General features: G+C 40.2%; 1 protein-coding gene across 2 annotated transcripts in view; it reads right to left on the reverse strand.

Annotated features, from left to right (window-relative positions):
* Nucleotides 1-248: 248 nt before the first annotated feature.
* LOC126106369 (nuclear RNA export factor 1-like) overlaps nt 249-17,393 on the reverse strand; it is a 148,967-nt gene continuing 131,822 nt past the window's right edge. For both annotated transcript variants that reach the window (XM_049912634.1, XM_049912633.1), the window contains one exon: nt 249-1,920. In XM_049912634.1, the coding sequence (XP_049768591.1) occupies nt 1,867-1,920 (54 nt within the window). In that variant the 3' untranslated portion in view covers nt 249-1,866. The remainder of the gene's footprint in view (nt 1,921-17,393) is intronic.

Raw genomic sequence — 17,393 nt, forward strand, 5'->3', positions numbered from 1 at the left:
TACATTGTATTTTCAAAAATTGATTATTTTTGTCATTATATTCCATATTATTATATACATATATATACTAGCTGGACTAATAATAATCTCTACAAAGGCATCAAAAGGTTAACATTAAAGGATTCCTGATGTATACACACATTGTCGACAACTTGAGACAACAGAGTGTAGCTTAAGTGCTGATTACAGAAATGTCTGTCATGCAAGGGACAATTTAAACTAATTTATTTAGTATAATAAAATACATATTAAAAATTTCCAGAATTTTATTATACTGAATTATAATGAAATTTTCATGTTGCACATCCCAGAAACTCCTGGGGTACACTGTGTGTAATTCATATAATGCATGTACACGCAGAAAAAGTATCTGTATGTAACATATGAACAAGACATACATTTTAATTCGATTGTAGGTTATATTTTTAGACTGATTTCACATAAGAAACAGTTTATTTACATGCAATGTAATGGATATTACATTAAATTACCTGACAGAATTACTAGCCAGTAATAACTTTCAGGAGGTGATATATCTAGTACTGCCAATACACATGTATATAAAGAAATGTACATAACACTATACTAGCTTTCAGAACAATTAGTTCCTTCCCTTGGGGTAGGAGAGAGAAATAGGTTGTGGAAAGTTACAAGGGAATGCAATTCATTCAAGACTGCAGGATGAGAGGGAGGCAAGATCTAGCATGAGGATCCAAAGTTGCCCAAGTAAGTGTGTCTGCAGGCGATGTCAAAGTAATATGTAACAGAGAGTGTCTCAAAACAATTATGCTCAGATCTATTTTGAGTAATTAATTGTCGGATGTTTTGATGTTAGGACAGCTATTGCTGGTAATTTGTTTGGATGATGTTTCAGAGGACCCTGGGTGTCCGAGCAGTGCCAGTGCACGGCCAAGGCAGCAGTGACAGGCAAGCATGCACATCTCACAGCTCCCCATTTCGGACCGTCGGCTTCCCGCTGTAGATAATATGAGTACAACACGTAACAAATTAATACTGACGAACAATCAATGATACTTCAAGTTATGTAGGGTTCCGAGCTGAAGCAAAATTGCCTGGTACCAGGTTATGCTTGATAAACTTGAGTTGTCTGAAGACTTGGCCGTCTTACTGCAGTTTGGTGTAAACTGTGAGCTTAAGGACTCTACTGTTTTATCTGCTGTGAAGCGAGATCTGCTACGAGTGCTGTGTCTGACATCGAATTATTGACAGTTAAATGTCCAGTGGCCACACGTCAAATATAGTTGAAGAGAGAATGTACATAATTCAGGAGTAAAGGACACCACTCACTGGACAGTAGAAGCGGTGATTCATTGACAGCCACACAAAAAAGACTGAAAGTTTGCTAACTTTCAGACAAATTGTGCAACGTGCCTGCGTGTGTCCGCATATGTGCTCATGCTCACATACGCACACATCCCAAAAGCTAGGATAGTGTTGTGTACTTTTACTTTTGTGTGTATCACTTCTTTGAAGCAAATATTGGACAGTTATTTTGCCCATATTTTACGAGTTCTTTCGGTTGAATTTTCCTTTGGATACAACGAACATCACATTAACTGCTCTCTGCACTCTGTTCCCTGCTGATGTACCTCAGTTAGTCAGTCACAAAACTAACTTTCATCAGATGTACCTCAGTTAATTGGTCTCAAAACTAACTTTCATCATCTTTTTCTGTAATAACAATTACCACATTCAAAAAACGTGCAATGTTTCTCAGTCACTGCTTCATACGCTATGCAGACACATATACTCTAATAGGGTCGAAAGCTTTCTCGCTTTCAAGATTTCGCTGCTTCTTTTGGTTTTCTGAATCCACTTTCTGGAATTGTATCTGCTTCGTACATTTCAATGAATAATAGGAGAGCTCTTCTTAAGTCCCAGTCCGCAGTATCCAGGCAGCTGAAAAGAAAAAGAGTGTTATTTACAACGTAAGGTAGCAGAACCTTCCTAAACATTAATGAGAGCTTGTTTTTATATTTATTGCACAACATCTATGCATGTCTATACAAAAAAGCAAGTATCCAAACAAATTACAAGAGGCATTCAACAAGTAACGCAAAACTGTTTTTTCTCGCCAGTTTCAGTTTGTTGTGGGACATTGTGGAATATTCCTGCTTCAGCACCTACAGTTTCATGAACTTCTGATAGAGAGCTGTGCTATATGTAGCCTTAAAAATGGCATCTGTAACAGAGGTGCATTCCAAGCAGAGAGCTCTCACTGAATTTCTTTTGGTGAAAAACTAGACTATCGCAGATATTCACAGGCACTTGCAAAATGTCTACAGAAACCATGCAGTGAACAAAGGCATGATGAGTCACTGTATGAGATATCTGTCACTATCACAACAAGGTCACACAAATCTGTCCAGTCTCCCCATCCCGTGTGCCAACCGGATGCACACAGCTGCAGCTCCTGTGATGCTGAAGCCTGTGGACACTCATTCGAACTGATCAACAGATCACAATCAAACACCTCTCTGTGCAACTGGATCTCTCTGTTGGCAGTGATGATACACTCACGAAACTTCACTGGACTACAGCCCAGATCACGGACCTTCCGACTTCCATCTGTTTTGCCCAATGACAGATGCACTCCACGAGAAGCAGCACTTGAATGATGGTGAGATTACAGATGCAGCAAGACATCAGCTCTGATGTCGACCAGTAGAGTGGTACTGCGCAGGCAAACAGGTTCTCCCAATAAAATTGCATAAGGCTGTCACACTGAATGGAAATTATGTTGAAAAGTAGGGTTTTATAGGCAAATGAGTGAGGAATAATATGATATTTTTTCAGTACACTCTTTTTAGTATTCAGCATCAACTGCCACTTGTTGCATCATGTAGGTGACTTCTCTAAATCATTTTGTCATTATTTTTGATCTTCCTATGACTTTACTACATGATAAATAACAGCATCGTCTGCAAACATTCTGAGAGGGCTCCTCAGATTGTCTCTTAAATTGTTTATATGAATCAAGAACTGCAGATGACCTATGACACTTCCTTGTGGAACCTCAGATATACTTCAGTTCAAAAGTCTTCTGGAAATCTAGAAACATGGAATTAACCAGTATCCACTGTTGACAGCACTCATTACTTCATGTGAATAAGGAGCCAGTTGTTTTCACAAGAATGATATTTTCAGGTTCCCTTTTTTTTTTGTTATGGTTTTAGGGCACAAAACTGCTAAGGTCATTAGCGCCCGAAATTTTTCAGGTTCCGTGCTGGTTATGTTTCAATGGACCCTTTTCTTAAAAGATATTTCATTATATGGGAATACAGTTTATGTACACTCTCCTTTTAGGAATACACACTTTTATTATGTCCTCCACCTTTTTTGGTGACAGAAGTAAGTTTTGTAGCTGTTAAATTCTGCATACTTAAACTATGTGCAGTGTCACTTTGCTACATAAATGTATTACAAACTTTATATTTAATGTATACCTTTAAAATTGTTGCATTTTTAGTGGCCATCTATAAGAAATTGTCATACTGCTTTAATGTAAAATTATGCTATTTAACACCAGCAAGACACAGTGATTAAGTGAATGTATATAGTGCCCACTGCTTTCTCATTTTTCTCATCGCTTAAGCTTCCGTAGTGTCAAGCGGAAGGTTTTCTTTTTAGTGATGTTGTTTTAGCTTATATTTGGTCTTTTTTCCCCTTGCATTTGTAACAGTGATCTTTTGTAAACAGAACTCTACTTCTGCAGACTGAATTTTTTTATTTACTCCGTCAGCAAATGTATTAGTAATTTTATACGTAATGTATATCTGTAGATCTATTATATTCTTAATAGCCTTGTAGAAGAAATTTCATGTTTGCTTTAATACAAAACACTGTTGTTCAACACAACCAAGATGCAGTTCTTACATACATGCATTTGGCGCCCTCTGGAGCCCAAATTTTCCTGGTCGCTTGAGCCTGTATACTTATAACAGTTGGCCTTAGTCTCTGGTGTCAGGTACACGTGGCTTATGCAAATGTTTTATCCTGTGACACCTATTACAATTTGTATGTTTGTGTTCGTTTGTGTGTCTGTCGACCTGCCAGCACTTTCATTTGGTAAGTCACATCGTCTTTGTTTTTAGGTCTATTACAATTTTATGTTGACAAGAGCCTCTACCTATGGGCACTTAATAGTGAGCATTCATTAAGCACAATGTATGTAATCTGGCTACCATTTAAAGCCACTGCTTATGATAATTTTTGTTTTGTCAATCTTCTTTACGAAAAGAGCCGCTCGGCTTCATCTAATCTAATGTACCATCATGTGATGTAACACGTGAGTATGCTATGTCATGAATATTTTTCTATTAATAATTTATTATGTTTGTAAAAATAACTTTGTAACTGGTTGTATACATTTTTAGGGTCCACTACTTCTGAAGAAGCTATTTTTACAAATATTGAAACCTAGGTCAAGGGTTAACAAAACCTTTATTTGCAACTGGTTGGCTGATTTTTCAACCTATTCAGATTTGCACAGGTGCTGTTTCGCAGCCCTGTTTAAGATTTTGATTTCCCCAACATCCTGGCTGTGTTTTGAGCTACTCCTATAATATGTGCACCTGTCTTGAAGATCACACCATTATTCGAGTAGATTTTTTTCATCTTTAAGGCATGTTTAGGAACAAGAAGAAATCACAGTGAGGTATAAGGAGCAGTCAAAAACTTTCTGTTCAAAGGCTGTACAGTCGAGAATTGGTATTCCACTCACACAAAATAACTTTGAGCATTGAGGCAATCATACCACCAATGCACCAGCTTGAAGATCCCCATTTGTAAAACACCATGTCCTACTCCATAAAGAAGTCTGTAACAGCCAACTGCACATTCTCACCTGACAGGAATCACTGTGCCTTCAAAGATTTTTTTAAAGGGATCGAAGGCATGACATTAACATGGGGAGAGATCAGGACTATAGGGCGGTTGGTGAAGTGTCTCCCACTTGAGTTGGACCAAGAGGCTGGCCTCCCACATCAACTGTAGTCTTGTGTCGAACTGTGACCAGCATGGAACTTGGTGCACCATTCCCCAAAGGCAGTTTTCAACAGATTTGCTACCTCAGATCCATTCTTCATTTTCCAGTTGACATCTATTGGTGTTTGTCATTAGGCAGCCTACAAAATAATACCAGCATTATGGCGTCATTTGGACAAATCTGGTAATAATGTCACCATATTCACGTTCCTATATTTCCTGCACGCATGTCAGAAAGAGACAAATGCCACACTAATTCCTTACTTGCATGTCAAAGCTTACATATGCACACCGAGTCACGTTATGTTGCATATACACTGCAGCAATGCTCTCAAATAAAAACTTGTAGATCACCCGTTATAACCTGGAGAATACTGGGGTACGCACCAGCAATTCTTGATGTAATTTGTGCTGTTTTTCAGGGACATGAATGTACTGGCTTGCTGTTGTAATGAAACAGTAGTTTCTTACTTTCAAAGAAGACCATGTTTCCTTTGGTTTCTAGCTGAACTGATCCAGTACTTCATAGTAGTATTTTCCATTGATAACTTTTCTTTTTCAAAGAATGCTATGAGCATTACATCCTTCACATCCCACAAAAATGTCTTCACAACTTTTTCTACTGATGCCTTCTTTGAAGCAGACTAATCACATGTCATTGATTGTCTTCACTGTTCCTTGGTTTCTTGCAGTGGTGAAAATATGTACTGACAGGGCATTTCATACACTGTGGGTAATAATAGACTCAGCTGTACGAAAACACAGAGCTACTTGAAGTAATTGTACCATCATAAGTTAATGAATAACAGTGAGTCTGTAAAGTTCAAAGTATGCTGTGAAAGAAGAAACTGAGTTTTTGTTAAATGTCTTGCAAAAATATGTAGAGGAACTACAACTGAAGCTAATTCATGGGAAATCAGCCTTCTGAAAGGTTTTATGACTCGTTTGAGAATTTTTTTCAGTTTTCAGAAAAATCAACCCCATTGGCCCTTATTCAATGGAAATTAGAAGAATAAAATGATGCTTTCCAATGCAATCACAGCAATGGGTACTAGGCATACAAAGGCAATGCTACTTCATTTTGTTGGCAGTAGGCCATAATTGTTGTTGCAGCTCACAGACACAAAAAGGAAAGGAAGTCAAAACCAGTCACCAGAGTTATAACCTCATTCCTAGTTTATTGATATCAATATGGAAAGAAAGCCACAAAACACCCTATGCATATCGGATTTTGCATCACCAATTACCCCCACCCCCCACACAAACACACACACAAGGGTGTAATCTCTGAGGCAAGGGGTTGGGAGCTAGGCTGGAGTAGGGACAGATAAGGATATTGTGTGGGGTTGGGTGGGTGGCTGAATACCACCATGGGAGGGGTGGGAAGGATAGTGGGTAGGACATTTAGCATTTCAGGGCTCAATGACAGATAATCAAAAACCCTGGCAGAGAATGTGATTCAGTACTTCCAGTCCTGGGTGGTACTGAGTCATGAGAGGACTGCACCCTCGTGGCCAAACAGTGGGTATGTGGGAGTGACAGGTGACTGCTGATACAAGGCATAAGAGATCTGTTTCTGGACCAGATAATGACAGCTTCTACTCTCGCAGGCATACGTTCAATGAGGTGCTGAAACGTTTATTGGGGAATGGCAGCCCATTCTTCATGGAGTGCTGCACTGAGGAGAGGTATTGATGTTGATCGGTGAGGCCTGGCATCCCTTATAGGGATGTTATTGTCGTGTAACCACTCCGCCACAGGCCATGCATTATGAACAGATGCTCAAGTGTGTTGAAGATGCAATTGCCATCCCCAAATTGCTTTTCAACAGTGGGAAGCAAGAAAGTGCTTAAAACATCAATGTAGGCCTGTGCTGTGATAGTGCCATGCAAAACAACAAGGGGTACAAGCCCCCTCCGTGAAAAACACGACTGCCTCCAAATTTTACTGTCGCCACTACATACGCTGGCAGATGACATTCACCAGGCATTCGCTATACCCACACCCTGCCATCCAATCGCCACATTGTGTACAGTGGTTCGTCATTGGACACAATATTTTTCCACTGTGCAGTCGTCCAAGGTTTACACTCCTTACACCGAACGAGGTGTCTTTGGCATTTACCAGAGTCATGTGTGGCTTATGAGCAGCCACTCGACGATGAAATCAAAGTTTTCTCACCTCCCACCTAACTGTCGTAGTACTTGCAGTGAATCCTGTTGCAGTTTGGAATTCCCGTGTGATGGTCTGGATAGATGTCTGCTTATTACACATTACGACCCTCTTCAACTGTCGGCGATCTCTGTCAGTCAACAGACGAGGTCGGCCCATACGCTTTTGTGCTGTACGTGTCCCTTCATGTTTTCACTTCACTATAACATTGGAAACAGTGGAGCTAGGGATGTGTAGGATTGTGGAAAACTCATGTAAGATGTATGACACAAATCACACCCAACCCCCTGACCATGTTTGAAGTCTGTGAGTACTGCGGAATGCCCTATTCTGCTCTTGCACGATGTCTAATGACTAGTGAGGTTGCTGATATGGAGTACCTGGCAATAGGTGGCAGCACAATGCACCTAATATGAAAAACGTACGTTTTTGGGAGTGCCGGATACTTTTGGTCACATAGTGTATGTACAGTGCTTATCAGTAACTGCTGAAGAGAGAAACTGAATGTAGCATATAAGTCGGAGCAAAAAATATAAAAAATAGGATTAATTTTGAAAAAAAGAAAAGGGGGGGGGGGGAGCGGGAAGCTCATTCTCAATAGAAAAAAAAGCGTCACATTACCCACTTAGAAAAACTGTCCTATGTAAAGTTGCTCTTAACCACTTTTTTATATTTTATTATACAGATAAATAACACAGGCATGGCAGACTTCTAATCACAGTCTTCCTTGATGTTACTGTTAACTTCACATCTGGTAGTCATTCATCAGTTTCAATAAATTTGTCACTCTCCTACCAAGAACTCCAAGCATGTCATCATCCAGGACATTGAACACTGCACCGTTTCTTGAACCACACTTCTTGAAAGCTTTACTATTAGATGCGCTCTTTGCATCAGGAATAACTAAGTATTTGACACTTGCACCATAACTGTGACTAATTCAGAAGTTTGTTGATGATTTTCTTTCTTTACTACACTTTATCCTTTAGAGAAAAACTGTGCCTGTTTTGTCACATAAAACAATGGAACAGTCACTACATAATGAAATGTTAACAGTCATAGATAGTTACACTGCTGCCTTATATACAATGGTCAGCTTCCAAACACTAGTAATACGGTTGCTCTGTTCTGAACTAAGGAACAGGCACTACAGTTAACAGGTTTTTGTGATCCAATAATATAGTGGTATTTGTAGAGTCACACACTCATTTTTCTTGGTGAAATTTTTGGTAGCCATTACAGTTTACATTCAGATCAATACAGTAATTTGTTTGCTTTGCCTCACACAAAGTATCTTTCAGGTTCCCTTTGCACGATAAATTACTTGCATGCTAATGAGTGCTCAGCTGAATTGTTGTTTCCATTTTGTGGACAATATTTCAACGACCATTCCTGCCATCTTCTTCACGTGCTGCGAGTTGTTTTGTTATGCATACTCGGTGCCTGAACTCAAACCAGACTGTGAACTGCAGTTGGTCTCATGTTGCTATTTATAGACGAGTTCAACTCCTTCCACCAAATAGGATATTTGATGCAATTTTGTTTTGCAGAGCCCACACAGGTATTCTGTGAAATGTACATTCTCTTGGCGCTTCGCAGTGACTTGTCTGACTGAAACAAAAGCTATCAACAAATGCTATCTCAAATACAATCATGAAATGAAATATGGTGAGAACAGAAACACAAGGCAAATATTAAGTACAATGGGAGAGTGTAATTAAGGAGTCCTTCAAAATAAAGATGTCGCAAAACCTAATAAACAGGGACAGATTTCAATTTAAACAAGGTTTGGGGTCTGGCACTCAATTTAAGATATTACCAGCCAGCAAATACATCACAGATGGGAAATGTTGATAGGATGAGCAATTCCTGGAATATAAGTCCAGTCTCTGAAAAACAAAATAGCATCAAAGAGCATTAGTGGGCGTCGGGAGTCGAACTCGGCTACAAATAGTGATGCAAGACTAACGATAGTCCACAGTCTGGCAGGAGTCTATGCAAAGAGTACACATAACAGCACAGCTTGCAGCAGCTGCAGAAGATCACTGGGTCAGTCGCCAAAATACTGTAGACTAGCAAATGTGGCAATGTTTCGTAATTGCTAAATATGTATTGGAATTGAATAAATGTCCACCTTCTCCCTGTCCATTGCCTTCTCTCTCTCCCTTTGTCCAGTCCTCCTTCCCCATCTCTCTATCTATATCCTCTTTCACTGTCTTCACCTATCTCCTCCTCCCATTCTCTCCATCTCCTTTTTCCCCTCCCCCTCTCTCCATCTCTTCCTCCCCCTGCCCCACCCCCACCCCACCCTCCCTATCTTCTAACTTTATTCCAAATGAAACCTTGAAATTAATTAAGATGAATGGGTAAATCAGCCAGGGTCATTGGTATGTGGGGCACAAGAGAGATTTCTCCATCTGCTGGATCTGTAAGAATGGCAACTTCAATGACAGAATTTTTCACAGTTTTAATCTGCGAACTTGTATGATCACAAAGTTTCAGAAGATTCATATTACCAAGTAGTATCTAATCACAGGCCAATAAGCTATACATACAATACTCCTGTTTTCTGTTAAAGGAAGAGAAAAGAACGAAACTATACATTTTGCAGCACAGTCTAGCATTTTTTTCCCTCTGTCAGTTTCAACAGAAACCCTGTACACTGTTGTTTAAAGAAAATATAGCCCATGTCCTTCTGAATGTTTATTAGAGCACCATGTAAAACTCTGAAGCAAATCAGTTAAAAACTTTTTGAGATTTTTGCTAACAATGTTTTTGCACCCTGCCAGAAAAAAATTCAACAACTTCAAGGACAAGGTCACTTTATTGACAAGTGAAGTGAAAGGTAGTTCATCATTGTGGGAGCATATGAGAAATTCAAACAAAATTAAATGCACGTCACAGTAAATGGTACCCAAAGAGTCATGTCATTACACAGAGTACCTCTCGCCCTCCCTCTCACACAAAAACAATCGTAAAGGTGCCAAATGGCATCCTATGACAGACTGTCCCAAGCGTATTGCCCTTGCAGGTCCTGGAGAACAACATCCCACTTCACTATGTCCCATACACATTCATCTGGTGATCTTGCTAGCCCGAAAAGTACTAGTATGAGGGTGGTTTGAAAAGTTCTCGAAATTATCACGAGAGGTCAGCTCTAGCACAACGAGTTGTTCACAGGATATTCATTGGACTGCTGCCTGTAAACATGTGCCACATCAATCCTCTCGGAAGATAGCTGTGGCGGTGATGAGGCTCTGTTGTTGTTCCCACGTAGTGATTTGCGAAGATGGAAAAATCGAGATTCGAGCAGTGATTAAGTACTTCGTAAAGAAAGGTATGAAAGCAAAGGACATTCGTGCTGATTTCCACAATATACTGGGGGACTCTGTTCCTTCATATTCAACTGTAGCCAAGTGGGCAAATGAATTTAGATTTGGTCGGGAGAGCTCAGATGACGATCTGTGCATTGGTCGGCCAAGAAGTGTCACTATTCCAGAATCATTGTAAAAGTGCACAAAATGGTCACAGAGGATCGCCGATTGAAAGTGTGTGAAATTGCTCACCATTGCCAAATGTCATCTGAAAGGGTATATCGCATTTTAACTGAAGAATTATAAACGTAAAAATTATCTGCAAGATGGGTGCCACGACTCTCGATGCTGTGCCCGCACACACGTACCATCGCTGTGGTAAAATCACACGAACTAAAGAAAGAATTGTTGTCACACCCATCTTACTCACCTGATATGGCTCTGGCAGACTTTCATCTCTTCCCAAAACTGAAAATTTTTCTTAGTGGATGAAGATTCACTTCAAACAAAGAATTGATAGCCGGAGTTGACAACTATTTTGCAGGCCTGGAGGAAACTTTTTTTTCAAGATGGGATCAAGGCACTGGAACATTGTTGGATCGAGTGCATTAATCCACAAGGAGACAACATTAAAAAATAAATAAAAAAGTTTCAGTGACGTAAGTGCTTTTTTCTATTTCATTCCGAGAACTTTTCAATCACCCTCGTACACCACAAAGAACACTTGATGTCGCAGCAGCTGTAACTGGAAGTAAACTGTCCTGTCAAAGAAATAGAAGGTGCACAGGGATGACAGCCCGTGCATTGTAGCAGCACTCATTACTTTACCCTGCAGAATGTGACTGCAAGTTGTAACTGATGGACTCTCCCACCCTAAAGCCTGGGACGGGACCAGTGTGTCACGGGTGAATGCACTCTGGAGTATACAGATAACCACATCTACAGCACACGTGTGTAAGTCCACCACTCACATACAGGGAGAACTTACGCCCACCACCAAAGACAACAGAATACCATTCCATTCTCCAGTCCACTGTTTCACATAACCAGAGTGCTAGTGGTATCTAGCCATCTAGCCAGATTCACAGGTGTTCTCAGTAGTGCTGCAAGCAGACTGTTCCCAGTGGTTCCTAATGACACGGAAGGTACAACAGGTGCGCAGATTTCCCAGATGTGGGAATGTTCCACAGACTACTGTTGAAAGCAGTGACACATCACCGAAACATTGTGTCCGAAATGAGCAGCAATTCATCAATACGTCCGTCTAGCTTCCCACAGGCCCACAATGCAACCCTATTCAAACAGCTTGAGCTGTTCAACAGGAATATGGACTCATCAGAGGGGCACAGTTGTACCCCTGAATGACTGTTGCAAACACTGTTCACCTCTAAACTCAGCACAGATACTGCCTGCAGAGTCAAAACATACAGTGCACAATCCTCCCGAGCAGCGTCTATAGTGCGCGTCATATATCTTGGCGGCCGAGTTTAGGTTCGTTCTGCGCATCTGACGTCACAAAACACAGTCAGCCAATGAACAGAGAACGACGTTGCCAGATCTCGACTGCAGTGTAGAGCACAGACAAGTGTCTTCAGTTTTAGAAACGTTCAGTCATAAATAAAATAATAGAACAAAAGCAATGTCTTGATAGCAGATTTTCTTTTATAGAAAGTTTGGAAAAAGCATTCTTTATACCAACTGCTTCATATTCTATTAATTAATTAAACCAAACAAGCAATAAGACTCCTAATTCAGGCGATAGCAAGGAAAGGTGTTTGTTTCAATCTCACGAACTGCTTTTTCGCAATAAAGAACAGCGGTAATTGTTTATTTCCTATTATACTTCGACGAAGCGTGAGTAATTCATAGTCATACCAACAGTGATTATAAGTAGTTGCGTGAGTGTTATAGTCCTTATGGAGTTATACAGTTTCAGTAGCTGAGGTAGCGGAACGGTTAAGGTGTTGAGCTGCCAAGCCAAAGGTTACGAGTTCAAACCTTGTGCGGTGCTTAATATTTTCTTTATTTTAAAACAATATTGGAGTGCCTTACTTCACGAATTTTATTCGTTTCAATGAAATTTCTAGTGCTTTGCCACTTCATCAACTTTTTCGCTGCTGCAGACACGTGCTCCCCGCATTCCGCGCTGTGCGCGATTTTGTCATCACTGCACTTCTCGCCTGTGCAGACACATGGTGTTCCCACTGCTTTGACACACTTATCATTCGATTTCACAAAAACTATTTGGCCAAAAAATTTGATTTTTACACGTCTTCTTGACTGATACCTTCCCCCCATAAATGACTTAATTTTGTTTTGATGTGCAGCATTAAATGTAGTAAACCATTACACGAAATTTTGAAGAGTTTGCACAGGTAAAAGTCCATAGCGTATAACTTTCCGTATCATCGATTTTAGTTGCCACAATGTTGAGAATGAAATGTGGACAAGATACCTAAATTTCATATAATATTTACTGTATAACAATATCTCATTTAATTTAAGTACCACATAGGTGTCGTATGTAATATTGAGAAATATTCCGTCTTTCGCGACTGTAATAAAAGTTTTATTTACCCAGGGCGCGTTTGGCTTTATTTTAAAGCACTTCCATCGGTGAAAGCTATGGCACATACACAATGGTATTCATGTTCTATTTCTTGTTTTTGTTCCACAGTCGCAGTTTTACCAATGGTATTGAAATATATCCCTCTTCTGCAACTGTAATAAGCGACTTATTTAGACCAGACGCGTTTCTCTCTTTTGAAGCATCATAAGAGGACTGTATTTTGTGTCCTCCATTGCCAAGTCACCTTTCGTAGTTTTGTGCCGCGGTTACACAATATTCAACGTTTGTGATGGCTCATCAGTGTTTTAGCAAATAAATGCTGTTTGTGTGTGCCACACACAAAATTATATTTGACATAGCTCTGAGCACTTCACTGACAAGACGGTATATTCAAGTCCTAATGTTTCTGTAAGTCCACAGTTTTGTTTAATGTATTTTGTCTACTTCCTTTTGATTGATTGAAGTGCTTTAAAATAAAGCCAAACGTGCCCAGTGTAAGTAAAACTTTCGTTACAGTCGCGAAAGGTGGAATATTTCTCAATATTACATACGACACTTATGTGGTACTTAAATTAAATGAAATATATAGGTATCTTGTCCACATTTCATTCTCAACATTGTGGCAACTAAAATCGACCATCCGGAAAGTATACTCTATGGGCTTAACCTCTGCAAACTCTTCAAAATTTCGTGCAATGGTTTACTGTATTTAATGCTGCATAATAACTGCGTTGAACATCGAAACAAAATTAAGTCATTTATGGGGGGAAGGTAACAGTCAAGAAGATAGGTAAAAATCTAATTTTTGAGCCAAATAGTTTTTGTCAAAGCAGTCAGAACACAGTGTGTCTGCACAGGCGAGCAGTGCAGTGACAAAATCGCCCACAGCGCAGAATGCAGGGAGCACGTCTTTGTAGCAGCGAAAGGGTTACTGCGGCCGTGGTGGCTTTACTTCATGAACTGCACGCTCCCCCCTAAACGTAAGCTTGCGAACTATGCTATACTATGGCGCTGCTTCTCTTGGCGCGTGCGTCGTGTGCAACTGGCAACGCAGCAATCTTCCGCGTCTAGGCGGGCATGCGCGAGCCGCCAAGATAAAAGAATTGAACTATAGTTGCCAATGACCGTAACAAATGTATCACTAACACTACGACCACACTTATCATCCCCTCGTGCCACTGAAAACAGTTCTTGATGGTACTGCATTTTTTACAGCTGTCTATTTTCAAAAACATACAGGGTAGTCACAAACGGTGTGAAAAGCTTGCAATGTGCAAGGGTATTACAGGGTAAGTTGTGTGGAGAAATAATTGTTAAGAAAAGAATTCGATACATTGCACCATTTCTGATTAACACTGAAGTTAGCCAATCAGGTCACTTCACACGCAAATCGCGCAGCCTGCCAGATACAGTTAGTGTCAGTTGTCCTCATAGTGTAGATGACAGAGCAGGAGACTGCTCAGCTGTTGGCTCAGGTTGGATCCTTGCCTCCGATCCGTGTCCAGTTTTTGTATTGCTATCCTGATTGGCTTTAGGAAACTACACGAAGAACATGTGTGGTACCTGACTCTCTGGCAGGATGCTCAAATTTGTCACATACAATGATCACACTGGCTAACTCCAATGTTAATTAAATCAGAAATGGCACAATGCATCAAATTTTTTTCTTAGCAATTATTTCTCAGCACAACATATCCTGTGATACCCTTACAAGCCTTTCACGTTGTTTCTAATCACCCTGTATATGGCATATGTCCAGCTGACTGTTTATTAGTGTACTACATAAAAATTTGAAGTAAGTAAATCAAGAATGTTTTGCGATTTTTGGAAACAACATTAAACAATGTATTGTCTTCATCTGTACTACTACCTGGGCCTTCTGGATCCTCCCCTTCACCAAAAGTTTTTCAGAACTGTGGATATAGGAGTTATCCTTACAACACATACTCCGCTACTGTAACTATCCTGGCCTCAACTTACAGTAACATCCTCCACCCAACAGTTCCACTCACCCTGTCCATCATCTCCTCCCCATACTCATCTCCCACCCTCTTCGTTAGCTGCCCTCTGCCAATTAACCTGCTCATCTTTCCTCCCTGCACCACAACCTCCTAACCTGCACCTATTGACATTCTTGTCCCTGCACACTCCACCAGATAGTGTTGTACACTACTACCTTCCCCTTTGCCTTCCCCACCCTCACCCGACTGCTGCTTCCATCCCATGTGATAGTTGCATTCTGGCCTGAGCTGGCAGTCATGTGCCTGGGTATGTGTATGAATAGTGTGTGTTTCTCTGTTTCTCTTTTACTGATGAAGGCTGTGCCCAAAATCCTCAAGTAAGTGTCTTAATTGTGCCTGTCTGCAACTTAACATGACATCTTTATGACTTTATGAAAATACTGTTACCACAAATCTTGAAAAGTACTTGACCGATTTCATTCAATTTTTTACACAATATTGTAATAGACATTCAGACGGACATATGCTACTTATTTCTTAAACAACGGTGTACTGGTTTTCTGTTAAAACTGACTGCGACAAAGAAAACACTGTACTGTGCACTGCTGTGTAAATGTGTGGTTTTGTTTCTTTCCCACAGTCAGTCAAGTGGTTTCTCCCATACGTAGTCTTTCTCATTATATATATTACCAAAATAATAATAATAATAATAATAATTAATAATAATAAGTATACTCAACAATGCGTTTTTTTCTTCCTCACACTTGGTTTTCCCAGGAAACAGAAAGGCTGTGCTTATGGCTTATGATTAGAAGACTATTACAGAATATGAATGTGCAATAACAATAAACAAGACTCACAGTTACAGAAAGGGGGGAAGAGGAGATTGGAAGAGCATAGACAGAGAGCTGGCACAGGAGGTGATGGACTGAGAGAGGGGAGAGGCACACTGGGATTGTACCCAATTCACCGACATATTTAGCAATGGCGAAACACAGCAGGGTTCATGAGTATGGTACTATAGACAAGATGGAAGCAACTCGGTTGAATGTCTGAAAGCACAACACTGAATAAAATACCTTTTTTTTTATTATTATTATTCAGTACCCACTTGTATTTCTGTAATTTCTTGCTTCAGTTTCCATCTTGGCGGTGGTACAGGGATGGTCCAAAGAGTATGAATGAGCTAATATGAGCATCACATCTCTGGAGCTAGTGTTCTGGCACATGCATTGTATTTTGTTACCCCGTCCTCCACACTGTATAGGATGAATCACATAAGAAGCAATACCCCTTTTTATTTTGTGAATGGTTACACATGTCAAAACACAGTTTTCAGCAAATGTTAAGAGCCTCAAGGGAAACACATTTTTTGTTTAGTTAACTTTTTAGTCCTGGTGTCAACTGAGATATTGAAGTAAGTACTTTTTTTTACAATGGAACCGTATACTTTTTACAACTGCATCTGATAGCTCTTTAGAAGGCAATTACAGTCATATAGCCTTCTTTAATGTTGACATTGAAACCCGTCGCACAAAAATTCAAGAAATGTCCTAGAATCTGAGAGCACGGTGGCCGGAATCGGCATTAGCTGTGCAAACACTGCATAGCAGAGCTCTCCTACTATGCTGTGCCAGAACGTCAACACATTTGCCTATTAGTTGTCTGCACTGCGCACTGCTCATTTCTGCTCAAAATTCGATGTGTGCAGACACGTACACCAATGAGGAGAAACTGGATATATTACTCCTACATGGTGAATGTAAAGGAAATGTCTTACAACACCACAGCAGTATAGGGCTATCTATCCGGATCACCAATGTCTGACATGCCAGACAACTGCACGAATTGTTAAGATGCTAGTGTGATCAGGCTGCTCGAAAGTCAAAAAGGCGACAAGAAAGAAAACAGAGAACACGAAGTAGCTGTGTTGGCTATGACACTAATGAGTCCACACAGTGGCACGAGACATATGGTCAAGGAATGAGGAATCAGCCAAACAAGTGTTATTCGCACCCTGCACAAACAGAATTTCTATCCCTATCACCTGTCACTACACTAGGTACTCGATGCCTCTGATTTTGAATCCTGTACAGAATCTGTCAGTTTGCCCTTCAGAAAGTTAGAGATGACCTGCATTTTTCCAATGTGTGCCCTTTACCGATGAAGCGACTTTTACTAATCACGTTAATGTAAATTTGCGTAACTTGCACAACTGGCTGCTGCCAAAAATCCACACTGGCTTCTTCACGTGTAACATCAATAACTGTGGAGTGTAAAAACATGGTGCAGTGTCATAGGCAATTACATTGTGGGACCTTACTTCATCTCAGGTGCTCATAATGGACATTTGTATGCAGACTTACTGAC

This window comes from Schistocerca cancellata, chromosome 10 (assembly GCF_023864275.1).
Source record: "Schistocerca cancellata isolate TAMUIC-IGC-003103 chromosome 10, iqSchCanc2.1, whole genome shotgun sequence".
In the NCBI taxonomy this organism is placed as follows: Eukaryota; Metazoa; Arthropoda; class Insecta; order Orthoptera; family Acrididae; genus Schistocerca; species Schistocerca cancellata.